We start from the raw sequence: 17,523 nt of genomic DNA, 5'->3' as shown, positions 1-17,523 counted from the left end.
TTTGCATAATGCTGAACACAGAGTTTTGATAGGTACTTTACATTGTTACATTGCTTTGACTGTAAATATCTTGCCTTGCTTTTTCTGGAGGCCCTCACCCTAGTCTGTCTAAGCCCATGGTCCCTGTCTCAGTAACCCTTTGCAAGCACCTTTCTTATTGTTCAAATTACACTGAAATGTGAGATGTGTTTTCTGGCTGGAGTCTACCTGGAGGACTCACGGTCCATGGATGAGATCTTTTGTGGAAATGTGCATCATGTGTGTGCATTCCCGTCTCTTTCATCCCTGTATCCCACATTCCATCCTCCTCCCCAGGATCCAAGGCTTCACTCAGCTTCACAAAGGGGTGCAAGATGAAGATGTAACTGCAGAGGGAAAATCCCGGGACAAAATACCTTTGAAACCTAAATTGAAGGGAGAAATCAACTGGGAGAAACTCATTTTTTACCCTACAAGCAGTCAGTCATCCATTTCTACTCTCTACTGCCTCTCACAACCCCGGTTGCAAAAGGGGCCCCACCCAGCCTCTCCTGTCCAGATAAGCCCTCTATGGATATGAAGACTACTTCTCTCCACCCCTTAGAAACACCTGTTGATATGGAGATGCACTAAACCAGGAAAGATATTTTGGAAGTATTGCAGTTTTACCCCTACCCACTCCCAGAACAAGCCCACACATGCTGCAGGGATGTGGACAGGCCTGGGAAGTAAGAAGACCTGAGATGGAGCCTCCTAAAAAGTGAAACAGGAGATTAACTGTGGGGGGGGGGTCCCCACAGCTTTTGCAGACAACTGGGCAAAAACTTTTTGTAATAACAGGGATGTTGTGTGCTCCATTTTGGGGGAGGGGATGCTTGTGTCAAGTCACTGATGCTTGGCTGCACCGGTTATGACCAGAAAGGACTCTGACCTTTCCCAGAGATAGGAGGACATCTTCCTTCCCGGAGAGGCCCAGTGAGCACAGGACCCCTGGCAGAAACCAGTGGAGCTTGCTTCCAAGAACTGGCCTGTTTCCCAGCCAGCCCTGTAGCCATCCCCGAAGCCCTCCTGGACTCGCTCCTAGTGGTAACTCCTCACCTCCACACTCAGGCCCTAGGCTCCCATTTGAACGAAGCCTACATGTGTGAAGTGTCTGTATCAAGACAAGACGCTCCCTGCTACTTTTGACCTTTTCTGAGTCCATTTGAAAGAAAAATGTCACTTCTATCGCGAAAGGCAAGTAAACAACATGGCTAGTGAGAATCAGCTGACCGCTTGAGCCTCGTGCCCGGCAGGGCTGATGGGCGGGTTACAGAAGCGTGCCCAGGGACTCTCAAGGAGCTCCCTCGGTATAAGGTATGGTTAAAACATGTTTTTTTTTTCTTGAAGTCCGCCAGGCTCTGCCGACCAGACTGCTCTGGTGCTCTCAGGGAGGCCAAAATAGAGTAGGCATTACTGGTCCCACTTTGCAAGTGGGCAAACTTAAGTAAAGGAGGCCAAGCTACTGCGCCAGTGTTACGGTGTTGAGACCAGGCAAGGTCAGCAACCCAGAACAGCATCTAACTCTGACGCAAACCCTGCTGGAGGCGGGCAGTAAGGACGCCTCAGCGCTTGGTGCTCGCGAACCACAGGCGGGCTCCTAAGCTGGGAATCGTCCGGTTTCCAAGAGCACAGGCCCAGCCCCGCGGCTCCGCTGGCCTTGCGATTGGCTCCATGGGGCGGGGGCGGACCAGAGCGCCTACTCGACGTCATGGCGTCGGGCAACGAGTGCGGAGCTTCCGTTTGTCAGTGGCCGGGAGGCCGCTGCGTCGCGTCGTAGGTCTGAAGCCCGCTGTCGCCGTGTAGCCCTCGACCTCTCCCCGCTCCCTCTGGTGAGTTAGGGGTCGGGGGCGAGGAGGGCAGCGGAAGAGCGGCTCTTCGTGACGTCAAGCCCCTGGTTGCCTTGAAACTCCTGCTTCAGACCCCTTACCCTTCCCAGTCCAAAGCCCGGGGCTTTGGCCCACTCCCACGCTAGCCTGCGGCTCGCACTGCCCCTGCGGGCATGACGTTACGCGCGAGGCGAGGTCTTCTGACGTGAAACGTAACTGTCCACCATCTTTGTCCCTGGCAAGTGGGTTTTGCGCAGTGGCTTAGACCTGGAGGAATCGTGACGCGCAGGAAACCATTAGACCACCTCTCTGGCTGCGCCGTCAGGCAGCTGCCGCCCCGCCTTTGCCCTCGGTGAGTCCAAGACAGCTTACTTTGGGGTATGTCCCTCACTGGGGGAAAAGGGGAACCCCAGGTTGGGCGCAGGCACGCGCGGCAGAGGAGATCCTGGGAGCGTGACCGTTGAGGCCGGAGTGAGCCGGCGGGTATGACCGATGGGAGGAGGGGGTTTAGAGAAGGACTCCGCCGCTCTTCTGGGAAGAGGGGCTCCCCTGATGTGGTCGCTGGGAGTTGAGGGGCACCGGGGGGGAGATGTGTTCGAAGAGTCGCGGTGGGTTAGCAGGGCCAGAGACCAGGGGTGTGGCCGTTAGAAGCGAGAAGCCAAGGGGAGAACCTTCCTTGTTAACGTCTTGGCGTCGTTCACTGAGGTACTGGGAACGTGCCTAGCCAGCATGAGGGAAAAGGGGTTCCCCAGAGGTTGGTCGCTTGGTGGGCAATCTGCGCCCGTCTCCCGTAGTTAAAGGTTAAGGGACTCCTCTTTCCCATCTGGTAATGGAGGAACATATCTGTAGAATCTTGAACACCCAGGGAAAGAAGACGAATTCCTGACATTTGGGGGAAGGGAAGAGAAACCTCCAAAACTGACCTGATGTGAGAGAGTGGGAAGTGAGGGGGGTTCCATTTCAGACTTGGATTTTTTTTTTCTGGATTTATCAGGAATGATCTAGTTTGAGAAAGGCTGTAGATTAAGCCAGAGGTAAAGAAACTGGAACTTCCTGTTTCGTATTCTTTGAATGCAAAGAATTTATTCATGCTGTTTTCAGAGCTGTCTTCTTTGTGAGGGGCAGGCTTTAAGTGTACTCACTTGGCTGCTTCATTATCCAGCGTAAATAGTGTTGATGCCTCATTAAACTTGGATTTTATAAAGCAGTATTTGTTTGTTTGTTTGTTTTTATTAAGGTAACATTGATATACACTCTTAGGAAGGTTTCACAAGAAAAAACAATGTGGTTACTACATTCACCCTTATTATCGAGTCCCCCCACCCCCTTACGCCATTGCAGTCACTGTCCATCAGTGTAGTAAGATGCCACAGAGTCCCTACTTGTATTCTCTGTGCTAAACTGTGTTCCCCGTGACCCCACACACACCAGGTGCACTAATCATAATACCCCTCAGTCCCCTTCTCCCTCCCTCCCCTTTGGTAACCACTAGTCCCTTTGTGGAGTCTGTCTGCTTAAAGCAGTGTTTTTTAAATGCCAAACACTGTCCTGATAATCACTGTGGTTTAAAAGAAAAACGCAGGTAGTAAGTTTAGAAAAGGCAGAATGACAAAAAAGGTGGTCTGAATGAGAAAAAATTTAAATCATTAGTTACTTTCCTGGTATACCTCAATTGCTTAGCCTCAGGGTACATTTATAAAGTAATAATAGAGAGCAGTGGATGAAGGAGATGCAGCTGTACAGCAAAACGTGTAACACATTCCAGTGATGACAAAGCGTGGCAGTAAAGTGAGAACTATTCGCAGGTATTTGAACAGTTTAAACTCCCAAGGAAGCAGAGAGGATAGTGTGTTCCAACTGCCTCACTGAAAGTTGGATGGTGAAAATTAATAGAAACCTAACATTCTGTGAACTAAGAGACTGAAGAAAGTCCAGTTCTTCCAGTTTTTTTTTTTTGAACATCCACATTTTAATGTGTACTATTGTAGGCACTGGTTTGAACCAAGCTGAACATGTAATGAATTGAGTAGGGTATGTTCCTTTTCCTTCCTTCTTTGCTAACTTTCAGGCTTAAGTTTTCCAAAGTTTAGTGGTATTTCAGTTAAGAATTGGATGTAAAACTTTTAAGCTTTGCTCTTTTTTCCTTACTGTGTAATATTAACAAATTGCTTTGGAGTCTGTCATGTTTAAATGGAAATCAGTTATAATTTCTTATGAGCTAAATGATAACTGAAGATACTTTTGTTTTTGCAGCATTATCGAAATAGCTGATTACCGCCTGTCACCCTTGTAATAGAAGTTTGCTGGAATGACCTTTCCGCTTTATACTTTACTCTGGCCAGTTTTTCACTATGAGCACCAGGCTGTAAATTCCATCTGTGTGTAAAAAGGGGTTTAGTGGCCTCACCAACTCTAATTTAGTTGTAATTTCCCAGAGACCTATTTTAAATTAAGACCTTATTAATTTTTTTCTGGCCTTATTTTCTTTAGGAGAACTGGAAGGAGGGAGTATAGGAAGAGAAGAGACTTTCACAAGCTGTATTTGGTAGAAAGTAGGTTGTGTTAAATCTAGATACATAATCTGTATAGGGAGGAGGCCTTCTCTCAACTGTATTTCAAAGTTTTTCAAAAATATATAGATAATATAACTTTTATATGAAATTCATGTAACATAAAATCAACTGTTTTGAAGTGAACAGTTCAGTGGCATTTGCAACTGCCACCTCTTCTCATTCGTTTTTGTTTAGACTTTCAGGGAGTTTCTTTTGGGCTTAAGACAGGAACTAACTTGATAAAGTCATTATGGGTAAGCTCTGTACTATTACTGTGTTACAACAGCGTGAGCTCAGAGAGTATGTTTCTCCCTTTAAGAGCTGGGATTCTTAATGTAGGATCTAAGATTGCTTGATAACCTGCTCTTGCTGAAATTTTGTGGGTGGCACATTATTCTCTTGTTAAGAGCACTGTGCTCACAGTGTGAATAGGACAGAATACATTCCTTGACAGTGAAATTTGGTAGGGGAGGTAGTGAAATGTGTGGGTCGCTAATAAAGGTAGGATTTAAGACTAGGTTAATTTAGTGTTTAACAGATTGTGGTGAAAACTGTTAAGAATTTAATGTGTGTGTATGAGAGCTTTGGAATACAGAAGAATTTCTTGTGCCTTCCAAAGAAACTGGGTGAAAAATTCCAGAGTTTTGGTTTTAAGTCTTCAGCAGCTTCTAAATGTTGATGATCCCATGGGCCTTAGAATAGCATAGTAACATCTTGGACAGACTGTAACAGCCTAGAGTCCAGGTGGGCTCAGTAATCATTTCTGGATACTTATTAGGTAACCAGATTTATTCCAGGTCTCTTATGTGAAGGGCTCCTTTCCTCAGTTTGCTCACTTCACATTTAGTTTACATTGTGAATTGATTAAATTATACCATTCTTTGAATTTTTGCTGGAAAGGCATTATGATAAAGTATTGCATAAGGCAAACCTGGTACAGATTTTTAGTTATGACAAATACTGTGAAAACAAATTTTTGCATTCTATAATATTTGTGAATTCTAGCTCACTTCTTTTTACAAGGTAATTCAGTGAAATTCTGGTTCAACCAAAACATTCTTATATAAGAACCAAGACTGTAAATAGCAAGCAGCTGCTTGAAGAGATAGCCTATGAGTCTAATTTCCCTTAGAGTGTCCACGTAACACATTTAGAGATCAGATTTGAGCCAGGCTTTTTTCATGATTTCATGTTTATCTGGCTCTTTTTCCTTAATTACACTGATTTCTTTAGTGCTTAGGTCTTTTCTCTCAGATCCATATTTACTGTTGTTTGCCAAATGTGTTATCACTCAAGTTTGCCAGATGTCACTCGTTTTTGACTGAACAGTACCGAGCAGGTGCCAGGGTATCTGTCCTAAATTTGGTAGTAAGTATTGGTAGTGATTGTGATAAGGAGCACGATACTCATTTTTGAGTACAGAAGGAATGTTATTAAAAGAAAATTTTAATGTATTTAGAGAAATCAAGTACATTGGACAAAGTCTTGGAGTTTTTCAAATGAGAAAACATTGTGTCATTGTTTAGGAAGAAATGTGACCAGTTGCTACTGTTTTTGTTTTACTGGTAGAGCCATGTGTCCCTTGGATTAATTCTCCTGGGAAATGGAACAGCAGAATTAACCTTGAGTCTGGGACTCATGTTCTTTTAAGTTTTAGCACCAGTTCTGATTCTCTTTTGTTATAAATATGACAGAAAAACAGTCACATTTTTTTTTGCCCTGTTTTTAAGTGTAAACTGATATTTATTCTTTGGGAATAGTGTTAGGCTAAGTGTAGGTTGTTGCAAATAAGAAAACCATGATTAAAAAAAGAATTCATGTGTAAAGCATGTTTACCTCTCTAAAATGCTTTTGGGGGAAGAATACTGTCCTATTAATTTAGGCTTTTTTTCTGAAAGAGCTTCCTTTCATTGAAAGTTGCCTGTAATGATGAGTAGGGTAGCAGAACTGTTTTCTCTTTAGACCTTATACTGCTTCAGAATACATGTTTTGGAATGACTCCATTTTGAGGCAGAAAGTAAGTCATATTTTCCTGAATGGAAAACAATGGGGAGATCTTTCAAAACAGCTTTTCCCTATCTTAAATATTTGAGTCACTAACTGAAGGTGTATTTACAAAAAGGTCTAGTTTTAGGTCTTTTAAGCTTTGGGTAGAAAACTGTGGATAAAATCACAAAGCCATAATAGGTTCAGATTATCGCTCCATTCTATTTGGCCTTTGCCCCAATTAGCTCCTTGAGGCAAGAGTTAAGTTCTTTTATCTTTGCATCTATTGAATCACGAGTAATGGTGATAAGAAGATACCCATTTTTGAATACCGAAGTTCTTACAAATGTCCTTAAAATTAATCAAATGCCTTGCTGGACATAAATAACTTGGATAAAGGAATTCTTTTTTCTTGCTCTAGGTGCACATTAAAGATCCAAAACCATGACAGATTCCAAGTACTTCACAACAAATAAGAAAGGTAAGTATACAAACCTGATCAAAGAACTTTTGAGTTCTCTTGAGATTCTTCAAAAGTTGTGGTATAAGATTGCCACGAGTGGAAAGTTCTTGACGTCTTCAGATAAGTAGACATCCACAGTCTCATTGAGGACCTTCTGCTTCTACAGAAAAGTATATTTGAGTAAATTCCTGAAGTATAGGTTTCTAAAGATAAGACTGTGCTGTACATCATTTTGACTTAAAGGTCATGTTTTAGTGAAAGGAAGGGCTCCAACACGGATCCGTTGAAAATTGATAGATCTGAGAAGAAAAGAGTAAGCAGCATGTTTCTTTTCTTTTCATTTTTTTACTTGGAAATAAACATTTTATAAGAAATATGATTAAAGCAGTATAGATATATAAAAAATAAAAATGAAAGTTCTTTTTCCCCTCCTTGTACCTGAGGGGAACTAGGTGTGTATACTCAGTCTTTTTCTGTGCATATAAATGCATATATTAATACTTACAGTTTAAACATTTTTCTGTCTTTAACAAAAAAGGGGCCATGCAAAACTACATAGAAATGTGATGTTTTTACATCTTTCCATACAGATCCACCTCATTTTTGGGCTTTGTTTAATATATTCTTTGTAGTTAAAATAGGGAACCATTTGAGTCAATTCCATGATTTTAAAGTCAGGCTGTTGATTAATAAATTTGAATTTATTAGCTCGTCCATCTTTGTAGTGAGAAATAACATTTGTTTTTACATATGACTGTGGGGCTAGAAAGTAAGCGTTCTTAGGAAAAGTCCAAATCCCTCATCTTTTGTAAAATTGTTCCTAAATAACAAAGTTCATTTCTAGTGCTATGTACATGGCCCTCCCATCAAAAGCAGGCCAGTTTAGCCCTTCTCAGGCTGTTGTGCGCCTCAGCTGAGCTGAGCTTACTCCTCAGGATCAGAATTCTGTGTTATTGTATTCAGTCATCCTTATAGTTACTGAAGTATTCTGGGCATGGTACCAACTAGCATTCCTCTTATTCTCCAACAGCTTACCTTCTCAGATGTACCTTTTCTCCTCTCCCCCAGGGGCTGAAATATGACTGCTTTTCTGCCCCAGAATTTATCTTTTTTGTTATTCCATGTAATGTTTACTGGCCTCAGCCTCCTGACTGTTGTGAGATTGAACTGAGATTGGTCTTTCGTCTTGAACACTTTGCAGAGCCTTTCTACGTTGATTTATTAATTCCATTCATTTATTCGGTAAATGTTTATTGAGTGCCTACTATGTGTGAGTCAGATTTTCTCAGCACTGTAAAATATATAGAGTTACTATTAAATGCCCTAATTTCTTTCAAGTTAGAGTATACCAAATGCCTAGATCTTGTTTTCTAAATATCATTTCCCACTAAAAGGAGTCATGATTCTTTGGAGAAAGGGCTGATTCCAGGGCAGGGTCAAGGCAGAGTACTAGGTGAACATAACATCTTGTACCAGAAAGGGGGGGAGCGCTGAAAAAACAATGGGACATGTCAAGGAGCGATGTGGTTTGAAGGGGCTCCCACTGGCCAAATTTGAGATGGTTTAATCATATAAAAAAGAGATCACGGTGAACTCTAACTCATTGAATAATATATATGTATATACACATAAATCATCATCATAACTAATTCAGGCAGGAGTCACTGATGAATGCTAAACCAACTAGCGGGTGAAAGTTTTTGAGGAAGGGATATTTAAATAGTCTCCAAGTTACCTTTTCACAGATTATTTACTAATTATAAAGGAAAAAATAGTAACTTCACAGTGTCAAAACTTGGCATTTACCACCTTAAGTATTCCATGCTACCATCACCAGTAGATAAATTAACATTTGTCTCTTGATGTCGTGCACTGAGAACACACCATCACTTAAGAATTTGCTGCCAAGATGCTTAACCTCAGTGTAATCGTGAGGGAATACCTGTGACAAACCCAAACTGAGGGCGTTCTATAAAATAACTAGCCTGTACTTAAAAGAAAATACTATCATGAAACACAAAGGCTGAGGAACTGTTGCCCATTAAAGAAGACTAAAGAGATATGACAGTAAATGTATTGTATGATCCTGGGCACAGCAGGGTAGGGGTAAAATTGCTATAAAGGACATTATCAAGACCTTTGAATAAAGTCTAAAGATAGATGATGGTGACATATCAATTGTAAACTTCCTGATTTTGATCATTATATTTTGGTTATGTAAGATAATTGTTCTTACGAGTTATACACTGACATATTTAGAGCTAAAGGACATGATGGCTGCAGCATACTGTTAAATGATTCAGGGAATAAATATGTAAATCTAAAATATGGTAAAGCAAATGTGGCGCCAGCATTAACAATTGGGGAATTTTGCAACTTCCCTTTAAGATTGAAATGATTTAACAGGCACATGAAAAGATGTTCCACATCACTAATTATCACGGAAATGTAAATTAAAATCATAATGAGATATCACCTCACCCCAGTTAGGATGGCCACCATAGAAAAGACTAGGAACAACAAATGCTGGCCAGGATGTGGAGAAAGGGGAACCCTCCTACACTGCTGGTGGGAATGTAAACTAGTTCAACCATTGTGGAAAGCAGTATGGAGGTTCCTCAAAAAACTAAAAATAGAAATACCATTTGACCCAGGAATTCCACTCCTAGGAATTTACCCTAAGAATGCACAATCCCATTTGGAAAGAAATATGCACCCCTATGTTTATCACAGCACTATTTACAATAGCCAAGAAATGGAAGGAACCTAAGTGTCCCATCAGTAGATGAATGGGTAAAGAACAGGCGGTACATACACACAATGGAATATTATTCAGCCATAAAGAGAAAACAAATCCTACCATTTGCAACAACATGGATGAAGCTGGAGGTATTATGCTCAGTGAAATAAGCCAGGTGGAGAAAGACAAGTACCAAATGATTTCACTCATTTGTGGAGCATAAGAACAAAGCAAAAACTGAAGGAACAAAACGGCAGCAGACTCACAGAATCCAAGAATGGACTAACAGTTACTAAAGGGAAAGGGACTGGGGAGGGTGAGTGGGAAGGGAGGGAGAAGGGGAATAAGGGGCATTATAATTAGCACACATAATATATGTGTGGGGGGCACGGAGAAGGTAGTATAGCACAGAGAAGACAAGTAGTGACTCTATAGCATCGTACTATGCTGATGGACAATGACTGTAAATGGGGTATGTGGTGGGGACTTGATAATGGGGGGAATCTAGTAACCACAGTGTTGCTCATGTGATTGAATATTAATGATACTAAAAAAAAATACTGTTAAAAAAAAGTTTGAAATTATTTAAAAAGAAAAGAAAAATAGGTCATACTATAGTTGCCTGGAGTGAACAAGGAGCTCCAGAACATTTTCTAGAAAACACAAATATGTCAGTCCTATTCTGTCATTTGGAGGTATGTAAGGGTACATTACAGAAACCTCCACAGTGAGTTGTTGAAGTGTATCAGCTGCTAGTGGCTTTCAACCTTGCCTGCACCTTAATGTCGCCTAGGAAGTTTAAAACAATACTGGTGAGCCCCCAGAAATCCTGATTTCATTGGTCTGTGATGTGGCCCAGTCGTGGGGGATTTTTAAAATCTCCCCACGTTTTTCTAATTTGTAACCAAGATTGAGAACCATTGCTAGCTGCTAACCATGTTTGGTAGATTTTTATAGGGGGAGGAGTAGGGGTAAAAGATAGGAATTTAATGGTATGTACAAGATAGATGTCTGACTTAGTGGCCCTCCTTGGCTCCACCCAGCTTATTCCCTATTTTTATTAATTATATCTCCCCAAAACCATCAGTCCCTTGTCACTCATTTTCAGCTTTTTTCAGAATCTCTTATTCTGAAATGTGTTTATTTATTCTGTTAATGACCAAGCTATTCTATAATGACATGAAAGGTTTAATTTTAAAACTCACCTAACTTCTCAAACCTTCCTTCTCTTGCAGTGGATCCTGGTAACCTTTTTTAATTCAGGGATTTGTTTAAGTTTAAGACTTACAGATTGAATCATACCTGGGTGAACCACCACATTTAGAAAAAAATGGATAGACCGAGTTCCCTTTACTTCCTACATCGCCCACCAGAACTGCCACTGGAACATACTCTTTAAGTTATGCTGTTGGAATAGTTTCAGTTACATCCTGTTTTGATTCTTTAAGTCCTGCTGCTAGTCCCAGTGCAGACTTTCTGAAACCCTGCTGCTTGTCCTTTACAGTTCCCGAAAGTAAATGATGGGAACCCAGAGAGCTGGATTTGGCAGCAGAGGACTTGGTGAAGAGACAGCTGACTCTTAAAAGGTCTAGCTTTTCTGGTTCAGCTGTTTTTGCAGCTGTCCATTAAATCAGTGATTTTTGTAACATTGATTTGGTTGTCCTGTTGGCCATGGCTATTTGTGTAATAAATCTTTTTAGTGCTCAACTTGTATGTTTCTTGCCAGTTTCATCCTTCCCATTTAGAGGCTTTAGCAGATCACATAGTTTGCCGCCCCCACTATTTCTAACTGGTGAATGAGGTCTGGTTAAAATGAACATCAAGAGCAGCCGTAAAGGTGGAGGGAAATGAGGCAGTTATTGTAGCAGAGTTTAAGCATACAGATGGAAGGTTGAACTGGGAGTAGTCTACTTTTTCATGGACTTAGTGGTGTATTTTCTTTCTTTTAAAAACAGCAAGGATTGTTACCTTCTCTTTTCTGGTTCAGCTTTCTGAAGATAGATGAGCCTGGGCCTTATAGTTCCCCTGGCCTTCACAGTGCAGGGCCCGAGGGTCACTCAGGTTGGACCTTTAGAAATGACTCTGGTTTGTACCATTCTTGAAACTTCAAGATTATAATTTCTGTTTGATTGATTGAATAGGATGAAGCCTTAAAACCCACTGGCTTCTAATTAGAGAGCAGTGATTCTCAATCCTAGTTGTGCATTAGAATCGCTTGGGGGAACTTAGAAAAATATGAACTTAAGAGTTCTCCTTGACATGCTGATTTATTTGGTCCAGAGTGGAGCCTGAGCATTGTTATTTTTAAATACTTCCCAGGTAATATTAGTGGGTGGCCAAGGTTGAGAACCTCTGGATTCAGCAGTCTGGAGAGACAGCTCGAAGGTAGCTCGCTCTGTCATTAACTCACTGTGACCTTTGAGCCTTGGCTCTTTATTTGTGAAGTTGAGAGTGGGTGAATGATATGATAACTGGAGTCTCTTCTGGCTTGAAGACAATGATTTGTGAACCCTTTCCTTGTCTGCGTGTATTGTTCTCCTAGGATCTTGCAGTTCTGATGGGAGGTGATCCCGCAGATGCCATTTTTTCCTCATGGTGTTAAGATTTCAGGAGATCCGTTTTCCCACTCCTGTGCCTCCTCAGATCTCGATTGTACCTTCCTCTTTGGCCATACCTTAAAAAACGGTATCCTCATCAGTGGGTCAGTTGATGTTCTAGGGACTTGACTTGTACCTATCCGATAACTGAAAAATTTTTATTTCAGTTACTGCCCTGCCTCTGGTCTGGTGTTGTTGTGTTACTTGTTATGTGGTACACTGTTCTGCTCTGGTTCTCCCGTTTGGGGACCTCACCCTTCTGTTTTCTTGTAGGAGAAATCTTTGAATTAAAGGCTGAACTCAACAATGAAAAGAAAGAAAAGAGGAAGGAGGCTGTGAAGAAAGTGATTGCTGCTATGACTGTGGGGAAGGATGTTAGGTAAGGGTGGTCACCCCTGCCGTTGGTCACTTCAGACCCATATCCTACTTTATGGCTTTTACTGCTTTTCTTTGACAACTGTTATAATCATAGACCCTATGAAAATGGATTTGTCCCACTGAAAACGTCATGAGGGAAATTACTTCTCTGTTAACTCATGGCTTAAGCTTTCTTGATCTTGTTTTGGCAGAATAAATAGTTTGATTTTGTTGCATACATGCAGCATAAAACCTGAGAGCTGGCACAGTTACAAACCTGTTCCTGAATTTTAGAAGATGATAAAAATATACTGGGAAGCAGAAACTCTTATGTTCTTTAATTGGCTCAAGTCAGTACCCTTAACTTTACAGCTCTACATTCAGTTGCTGAATTCAAGATGAAAACAAATGTTAACAAAATGCATTGGGTCTTTTTGGTTTTTTTATTTTCTTTCTTCCTTCCTTCCTTCCTCCCTTCCTTTCCTCCTTTTTCTCCCCTTCCTTCTTCTTTTTTTTTGTAGTTGATATATCAAGAGCATTTTGAATTAAGTAAGGATTATCTGTAGGCCTCTCAGGATTCCTAAGATTCTTCCAGCGAGTCCATGAGGTCATATCTATTCTTATAATAATAATACTTTGCTTTTTCACTGTGTTGCCATTTGTACCTCTGATGCCTTAGCATAAATCAAGGCAGTGATGCCAAACTATGACAGTAGTCAATGTATATTCTTCACCACTGTGTTTTTACAGGAAAAAGGCAGTTTCACTTAGGTCTGTCCTTCATGAAGCATTGAAACTTCTACTTTGCTAAACCTTGAATCTTGAGTACAGGTCTTACTAATAATCCATGTGGTGAAATAGGATATACTGAGTTAAATAAAATAAAATAATTAATTTGTTTTACTTTTTTAATGTCCTACCAGAAAATTTAGAAGTATGTCAGTCATTCAAAAATACGGTGTCCCCATTTCAAACAATTGTGCAAGGGCTTTTCTTTTTCAAGTCAGCCACCACACTTTGCTGTGCAGAAGTGCTTTATACGTAATTATTATATTTTATTTAACTCAGTATATCCAAAGTAGTATTATTTCAACATGAAGTCAATATTAAAAATTTATTAATGAACTCTTACATATTTTTCATGCCAACTCTTCAAAATCCAGTATATGTTTTATATAGACATCACATCACAGTTCAGACTAGCCACATTGCAAGCGCTCAGTAGCTCTATGTGACTAGTGGCTAACCTATTGGAAAGTTCAGGTTTCTAGCTTTATAGGTTGGTACTTAACAATTTTTACCACTAGAACTTTGACTGTTCTTTTTTCTTGTGTTGAAGTATAGTTGATATAGAAGATTACATTGGTTTCAATTATACAACACAATGATTCATCAGTTAAACCCATTATTAATTCCTCACCCCAAGTAGTGCGGTTACTATCTGTCAACACAGAAAGATGTTACAGAGCCATTGACTATATTCTCCATGCTGCACTACCATCCCTGTATATTATGATTGGAAGTTTGTGACCCTGTATACCATCCCCAACACCCGCCAGAAGCCCTCGCTCACCTACTCACACCACCCCTCCTCCCCTATGGTGTCTGCCAGAGCTTTGACTATTTTTTATCAAGATCTTGATCTTGTGGAGGTTGTTGGAATTCGTTTCTTTAGGATCTTACATTTACTATTAGCTCATGTTTCACATTTATTTACTGGTTTTACTGTTGTTTTCACATGAGCTATTTCCTATTACCCTAGGACATGGAAAGAATGGTAATTTTTGAAGAGTGTCAGTTAGTGTTTTAAATATCTACATGTGCATGAAACTACACTAGGTACATACAGGCAAGTTAAACATAGAGTTTGCCTTCCAGGTAAGAAGTCATTGGTTCATTGGAGGTAATGGTGGATTCTTTGACTTTGCAGTCCATCTTCATCTTTGTAAATAATTTATATTTCTGTATACTGTTTTTCTGCATGTACAGGAGTTATACTATATAAGCAGGTTTTCAGTCATTCTGTTAACTTTTCTGTAGAATGTACTGACATTTGCTTCTTCTTTCTCCTGTACTATTAGTAAGATATTTAGAAGAACTGAAAGTTTGTAAGGTACTTTGAAAAAGCCTTGGGGGACGATTAATTACTAACTTCGTGTAAAGGTAACGTTAACCATACTTAAAAAATACGGCTTGTAATTTAAAATCTGACACACTCAATCCTTCCATGCAAAAGGTGATTCTTTGTGTACGGAAATATAAATTTGTTTTCTTTGGCTTTATAGGTGAATGATAGACCAGGCAATGACTTGAACATGGAAAAAGTATAAATTCCTTTTCTTTTTGAGTGCACTCATTTTCATTTGTTTGAATGTGTAATGTTAAAAATAAATACATTCCACTAAAAGAGAATCAGGATGTATTAAAAAAATGACTGAGTCTAGTTGTGGGATTAGAAATACACAAAATGAGCCTGGATGGAATGTGCCTTGTTCTCTCAGAAAGCAAGGAAGCTATTGAAAACACAGATATATATCACAAGAACCCAGGAGTTAATAACTAAATAAGTTAAAATCAAGGATGGAAGAATATGAGTTTTAAAAAGCTTAACAACTGTAGTTCTTTGAAACTGCAATGAATTGATAGGAAGAATTTGAATTTTTGTATGTGATACTGTGATATTTTAAAAAATGATTCCTCAAGGTATGCCCAAAAATATTATGTATAAATGATAACAATGTCTAGGATTTGCTTAAAAATAATCCAGAGCAACCATATGGAGTAGGGACTGGGGGAGGGAAGAGTAGGTTGAGGCTATATATCAAATAAGATTGGTCATGGGTCAAAAGTTGTTGGTGACTGTGTGGAGAATATACATCAGGTTCACTCTACTACTCTTTCCTTTTGTTTGACAGTTTTTGTAAGTTAAAAAAAATTATTTTTAGAGACCTTCGTGGAACCAACACTGTAATTTCTTTAGTAATTTGTTTCTGTGATAATAATTATCATGTGGGGACACTTGTCCTTGCATCCAATCACTTTGTAAAATAAGGTCATTTCTTCATATTCGATCCAACAGCTTTAACACCAACATCTGTTGACTCCCTTCTTTTTTCTCTCTTCTCAGCTCTCTCTTTCCAGACGTAGTGAACTGTATGCAGACTGACAACCTGGAGCTAAAGAAGCTCGTGTATCTCTACTTAATGAACTATGCCAAGAGTCAGCCAGATATGGCTATCATGGCTGTTAACAGCTTTGTAAAGGTAACTTCTCCCCAAAGACTCAAGAGCAGTCTCTTCTACCTCAGCCTTTACAGAAGTGTTTCTTGATATAGTGCAAACAAGCAACCTCTGTTCCAAAAGAGGGCCTCCAGAGAAGTAGAGGCAGTGACTGGGAACATTCATATCTTAAGCACGTATATGCCTGCATTTGTCATCCAGTTAAATGGGGAGCCTTGTTAGTTGGGCTTGGTGCATCCTTGGAGATGGAGAAGAAAGCCAGGTGAAACCTGTTGTACCTTCCAAGGCTGACAGAGGTTGGGCTTACCATTGTAAGATCAGTAAACTGGGGCTTTAACTATTTTATCTTTGTAGAAATTATGCTTACAAGTCCAAAGTAGTGGAAAAACTGCAGGAGCTACTACTTTTGCTTCACATAAGGTGTTAAAATGTTTGATAAGGTTTTGTATTATGTGAGTTTTGAAATGTGTTCAAGGAGAGGACATAGTGTAGTATCTTCCTAAATACCCACCTTGGCAGTTTCAATAGTTACCAACCCACAGCTGGGCTTGTTTTAATTTATACTCCTCATAAATACTTTGTTGACCCCTACCCCTCTCCTCCTGGATAATTTTAAAGCAAACCCTGGAAGTTACAAGGATGAAAAATAAGTTCATCCTTACATTTATCATTATCAGAGTAAGATCTGTTTTCCTTCCTTCCTTCCTCCCTTCCCTTCCCTTTCCTTCCCTTCCCTCCCCTCCCCTCCCCTCCCCTCTCCTCCCCTCCCCTCCCCTCCCCTCCCCTCCTCTCCCATTTTGGTATCATTAATGTACAATTACATGACCAACATTATGATTACTAGAGTCCCCCTGTTATCAAGTCCCTTCCACATACGCCATTACAGTCACTGTCCATCGACATGGTAAGATGCTATAGAAGCACTACTTGTCTTCTCTGTGTTATACTGCCTTACCTGTGTACCCCCTCCCACATTATGTGGGCTAATCATAATGCCCCTTTTCCCCCCTTACCCCTCTCTTCCCACCCATCCATCCCAGTCCCTTTCCCTTTGGTAACTGTTAGTCCATTCTTGGATTCTGTGATTCTGCTGCTGTTTTCTTCCTTCAGTTTTTCTTTGTTCTTATACTCCACATATGAGTGAAATCATTTGGTACTTGTCTTTCTCCACCTGGCTTATTTCACTGACCCTAATACCCTCTAGGTCCATCCATGTTGTTGCAAATGGTAGGATTTGTTTTCTTATGGCTGAATAATATTCCATTGTGTATATGTACCACATCTTCTTTATCCATTCCTCTACTGATGGACACTTAGGTTGCTTCTGTTTCTTGGCTATTGTGAATAGTGCTGCAATAAACATAGGGGTGCATCTGTCCTTTTCAAGCTGGGCTTTTGTATTCTTACAGTAAATTCCTAGGAGTGGAATTCCTGCGTCAAATGGTATTTCCATTTTGAGCTCTTTGAGGAACCTCCATATTGCTTTCCATAGTGGTTGAACTAATTTACATTCCCACCAGCAGTATAGGAGGGTTCCCCTTTCTCTACAACCTCGCCAGCATTTGTTGTTTGTCTTTTGCATGGTGGCGATCCTTACTGGTGTGAGGTGATATCTCATTGTGGTTTTAATTTGCATTTCTCTGATGACTAGCAATGTGGAGCATCTTTTCATATGTCTTTTGGCCATCTGCATTTCTTCTTTGTATAACTGTCTATTCAGCTCCTCTGCCCGTTTTTTAATT

General features: G+C 40.4%; 1 protein-coding gene across 2 annotated transcripts; it reads left to right on the top strand.

Annotated features, from left to right (window-relative positions):
• Nucleotides 1-1,776: 1,776 nt before the first annotated feature.
• Nucleotides 1,777-16,426, top strand: LOC130682458 (AP-2 complex subunit beta-like). Of its 2 annotated transcripts, none has more exons than XM_057496815.1 (4): nt 1,777-1,850; nt 6,807-6,866; nt 12,459-12,564; nt 15,670-16,426. In XM_057496815.1, the coding sequence occupies exons 2-4, from the start codon at nt 6,830-6,832 to the stop codon at nt 15,869-15,871; spliced, it is 345 nt and encodes a 114-aa protein (XP_057352798.1). In that variant the 5' UTR covers nt 1,777-1,850; nt 6,807-6,829; the 3' UTR covers nt 15,872-16,426. The 2 variants fall into 2 exon arrangements, with proteins under 2 accessions (XP_057352798.1, XP_057352797.1); XM_057496814.1 differs by lacking the exon at nt 1,777-1,850 and adding an exon at nt 1,887-2,199 and having other exon boundaries at nt 15,670-16,422.
• Nucleotides 16,427-17,523: the final 1,097 nt, after the last annotated feature.

Source organism: Manis pentadactyla, unplaced genomic scaffold (assembly GCF_030020395.1).
Source record: "Manis pentadactyla isolate mManPen7 unplaced genomic scaffold, mManPen7.hap1 scaffold_578, whole genome shotgun sequence".
In the NCBI taxonomy this organism is placed as follows: domain Eukaryota; kingdom Metazoa; phylum Chordata; class Mammalia; order Pholidota; family Manidae; genus Manis; species Manis pentadactyla.
The sequence above is the reverse complement of the archived record's forward strand: the minus strand, read 5'-3'. Positions and strand labels throughout refer to the sequence as shown.

Coding starts and splice junctions, on each gene's coding strand:
- LOC130682458 (XM_057496815.1), top strand. CDS start 6,830: ATGACAGATTCCAAGTACTTCACAACAAATAAGAAAG. Junction 6,867..12,458: donor CTTCACAACAAATAAGAAAG/GTAAGTATACAA, acceptor GTTTTCTTGTAG/GAGAAATCTTTGAATTAAAG. Junction 12,565..15,669: donor ACTGTGGGGAAGGATGTTAG/GTAAGGGTGGTC, acceptor CTCTCTTCTCAG/CTCTCTCTTTCCAGACGTAG.